The 4218-nt window shown below is 42.3% G+C and overlaps 1 protein-coding gene across 1 annotated transcript; it reads right to left on the reverse strand.

Moving 5' to 3' along the window:
* Nucleotides 1–1492: 1492 nt before the first annotated feature.
* Nucleotides 1493–1729, reverse strand: LOC119505092 (ADP-ribosylation factor 2-like). The gene has a single exon (XM_037797762.1). The coding sequence runs from the start codon at nt 1727–1729 to the stop codon at nt 1493–1495; it is 237 nt and encodes a 78-aa protein (XP_037653690.1).
* Between the last annotated feature and the right edge of the window lie 2489 nt (nt 1730–4218).

Genomic DNA, 4218 nt, shown 5'->3' on the forward strand with positions numbered 1-4218 from the left:
CTCAACCCCAGGCCATTTTTATTAATGCTTTGAGGACAACGTAAAGCATTTCCAAAGAGTTCATAAGATATTATTGCCATCCAGAAGAGGGAGTCAGTGCCACAGAGTGATCTATACTAGAGAGGCATTTTTCATAAATTTAGCACCAACTTGGGGGCAATACCAGGGGTTGCCAGAAGTTTTGTCCTCCAGTTAACCTCTTGATTCTCTCACAAACTCTCAGAACTCACAGGTGTGTGGTTCTGGAAATAGAAACCAACCAAAACCTTAAGTTGAAGAAGATAACTGTACACGGTGATGATCCTATCCCAGGGGTGAACCTCTTGCTTTGAGTGTAGAATATTCAGCACAGAGCAGAGAAGTGGGAGCAGCAGTCTCAGAAGCCTGAAACCTGAGATGGTGATGCAAGGACGCACACATGCCCCATCACCTCACTTCCTTAGCAGGACCCTCTGCTCGACTGTGGTGCTCTGGTAAAGAGACTCAGCCTCTTCCAGGTTACTCTTCCAACAGTCTCCACCCAAGAAAAGCGAATAAGGGAAGGAACCAGCATAGGGAAGGATTGGATAATTTTCTAGTGTTATGGAGTCTTGATACTTTACTTGATTCCTTTAAATAAAGCATGTTAAACCCAGAAGTCTGGGCTAAAATATAACTTAAGGGGAACATTCAATTCTGAACCTCTTCACACCTGCAGCAAGCAGGTATCTCTTGTTTTTTGAGGATCATTTGCTTTAAAGCACTGAAAAGAGAGGTGCTAGCTCTGGCAGTGATGGACAAGAATGACATTTTCTTCCTTTTTGAAAAAGGACACCAAAGTCTAAAAGGACTCCAGGTATGCAGAGATATAAGACATAGGACTGCAACAAAGTGAACTCCATCCACACTCCAATTCCCATCCTGCTTCCACCTTGAAGACCCTCTAGCTGTCATGCTCCAGACCTGTAAGCCCTCCAGCCTCCTCCATCAACTGCAAAATGATCAAAGCCATTGAAATGGAAAGTAGCATTTAAAATGTAACACTGGATTTTCTTAAAATGTAACACTGGTTTTCTTACAGCATGTATAAGGCATAGTGTGAGAAAGCTGCTCCCACTTCTAGCCACGCACCCACGCTTGGCTCCTCACATACACACATGCACACAGAAGACGCCAGCAGATTTTGCCACAGTGCATGGGGAATGAATCACTTCTGGTTTTTGAGCTGGATGGAGAGCCAGTCCAGGCCTTCATAAAGCCCAACTCCACTGATGGCACAAGTAGCCTGAATGTACCAGTTTCTCTGGTGCAGGGAATGTAAGCCAAACTTGTCTGTTATCTCAGCTGCATTCATAGCATTGGGAATATCCTGTTTATTTACAAACACCAGTAAAACTGCATCTCTGAGCTCATCTGCTAACACTTTGGTTAGTTCTTCTCAGGCCTCATTGACCTGCTCTCTGTCATTACTGTCCACCACAAAAATCAAACCTTGAGTGTTCAGTAAATAATGTCACCACAAAGGTCTGATTTTGTCCTGGCCACCAACATCCCAGACTGTGAAGCTGATATTTTTATATTCTACCATCTGTACATTGAACCCTATTGTAGGGATGGCAGTCATGAGCTCTCCCAGCTTCAGTTTATACAGGATGGTGGTTTTTCCAGCTGCATCCAAACCCACCATAAGAATCCACATCTCTTTTTTCCCAAATAGACTTTTAAACAGCTTTTCAAAAATGTTCCCCATTGTAACTGAATTCTTTTACCTGTTGCCCGCTCCAAGGCTAGTGGCCTTGAGAGAATTTTAAAAGTAATTCCAAAATAGAATCAGTTCTTGTTCCTGTGCTATGAAAACAATAATTATGTTTATAAGGTGTTTTAAGACTTAAGATAAAGGTATACATATGGCCAGAAATAGCAAACAGAGAAACCTAAAGACTCTCCTGTCATGTCTGATTGAAGGCAGCCATTGTATGAATCAGCTTTTTAGAATGAGAAAGCTGGAAAACATCCCGAAAGAGCTTTTTGTCTTTCATTATGTTACTGTTTTGTTTAAAACCTTCAGTTCATTCACTCATTCAACACAAAGTTAGATGCTAGAAGTAAGAAAGTGAATCACACCAAGTCCTTGTTCTCACAGTCTAATGAGAGGGAAAGAGAGACATGTAATCCTGCAATTATAATATGGAGTGGTCAGTTTTATAAAATAGGAATGTGTAAAAAATTTTTGGTGTACAGAATAAGGACCACTGAATTCATGCTTGAGTGGTACTATGGAGAGAGGGATGATTGAGAAAACCATTTAGACCGGGAATAGTGTTTTAATTCAGTTTGACTCAGAAGAATGACTTTGCACATTCCTTAGAATCATGAGTTTACAAATCAAGGCACATTGAATGCTCATCAGTCACATGTTATTTTTTTCACAGTTTCATGCCCTCCCTTACCACCATCAATTACATGTATCGAGCACATTCTAAGGTCCTATGCTTATTGCTTTATTAAGCATCATTACATTCAGTCTTTACAGTAGCACATTGAGGTAGGCTGAACACAATAAAAGTTTATTTCTTGATGACACAAAGTCCAATGTGAATGTGGTTTCCGTGCAGGCATTCAGGGACCCAGGATTTCTCCTCCTTGTGATCCGTCCTGTGCCAGTTTGAATATGTTATGTTCCCCCAAATGCCATTATCTTTGATGCAATCTTGTGTGGGCTGACTTATTAGTGTTAGATGGTAATTCCTTGATTGGGTGTTTCCATGGAGATGTGACGCACCCAACTGTGGGTAATAACTCTGACTGGGTGGTTTCCATGAAGGTGTGGCCCTGCCCATTAGCTTGGGCCTTGATTGGTTTGCTGGAGCACTGTATAAGCTCAGACAGAAGGAGCAAGCTTGCTACAGCCAAGAGGGACACTTTGAAGAATGCACAGAAATTGAGAGAGTAGCTGCAGATGAGAGGCAGTTTGAAAATGGCTGTTGAAAGTAGACTTTTGCTCCGGAGAAGCTAAGAGAGGACAAATACCCCAGGAACAACTGAGAGTGACATTTTGAAGAGGAGCTGCGGCCTAGAGAGGGATATCCTGGGAGGAAACCATTTTGAAACCAGAACTTGGAGCAGACATCAGCCACGTGCCTTCCCAGCTAACAGAGGTTTTCTGGACACCATTGGCCATCCTCCAGTGAAGGTACCCAATTGTTGATGGCTTATCTTGGACGCTTATGGCCTTAAGACTATAACTTTGTAACCAAATAAATCTGCTTTATAAAAGCCGATCCATTTCTGGTGTTTTGTGAAAAGACAGCATTAGCAAACTAGAACACCTCTTCTCGTTCTTCAGTGTCTTCTCTATTCAGCTAGTGGCTGGGTAAAGAGAGAGAAGACTGCAGGTGGGGGATTTGTGTGGGCCAGACCTGAAAGTGGTGTGCATCCTTTCCACCACATTCTGTAACTCTAAGAAAGGCTGGAAAATATGGACTAGCTGTGTTCCCAGGAGGCAGAGACCATGTGTTTTGCGTGTTATTTGAGCAAACCTGAATATGTTAAGGGAGGAAGTATGGCTATGCATGTATCTGAGGGAAAGGCATTTCAAACAGAGAGAACTGCAAATTAAAATTACAGATCTGGAGGTCACAAGTTTCAGTTCAAGGTATTGACAGGGCTGCATTCCTACTGGAGGCTTCAGGGGAGAATCCATTGCCTTGCCTTTTTCATCTTTTAGAGGCTGCGTATATTCCATGGCTCATGGTCCCTTTCTCCCTTAATTATTCCAACCCTTTGCTTCCATTGTCACATCTCCTACTATTTACTCTGATCTTCCTGCTTCCCTCTTATATAACCTTTAATATATGTGTGTGTGTGTGTGTGTGTGTGTGTGTGTATTTGTGATTATATTGGGCCTACCCAGATAATTCACGATAATATCCCATCTTAAGATCCTTAACTTCATGTCATCTGCATCGTATATGAGGTAGCATATTCCAGCAATTAGGACCTGGACAACTGTAGGGGGTCATGATCAGCCCGCCACAACCACTGTGCAATATTTCCTTCCCACTAAGTTGGCAAAACCTGTTTTCACTTTCTGCTGTGTTTACTGTGAGATGGATATAGGCCAAAAACCCAGTAATCCTCTGATCTCCATAGCGCATTGGCCTGAGTGGTCTACCACAGTGGTATTTGGGTTCCTAGGAATTAGTATCAGTTAAAAGACATGGTCCAGTAATCTCCTAA

The sequence above is a fragment of the Choloepus didactylus genome, chromosome 10 (assembly GCF_015220235.1).
Source record: "Choloepus didactylus isolate mChoDid1 chromosome 10, mChoDid1.pri, whole genome shotgun sequence".
Classification (NCBI taxonomy): domain Eukaryota; kingdom Metazoa; phylum Chordata; class Mammalia; order Pilosa; family Megalonychidae; genus Choloepus; species Choloepus didactylus.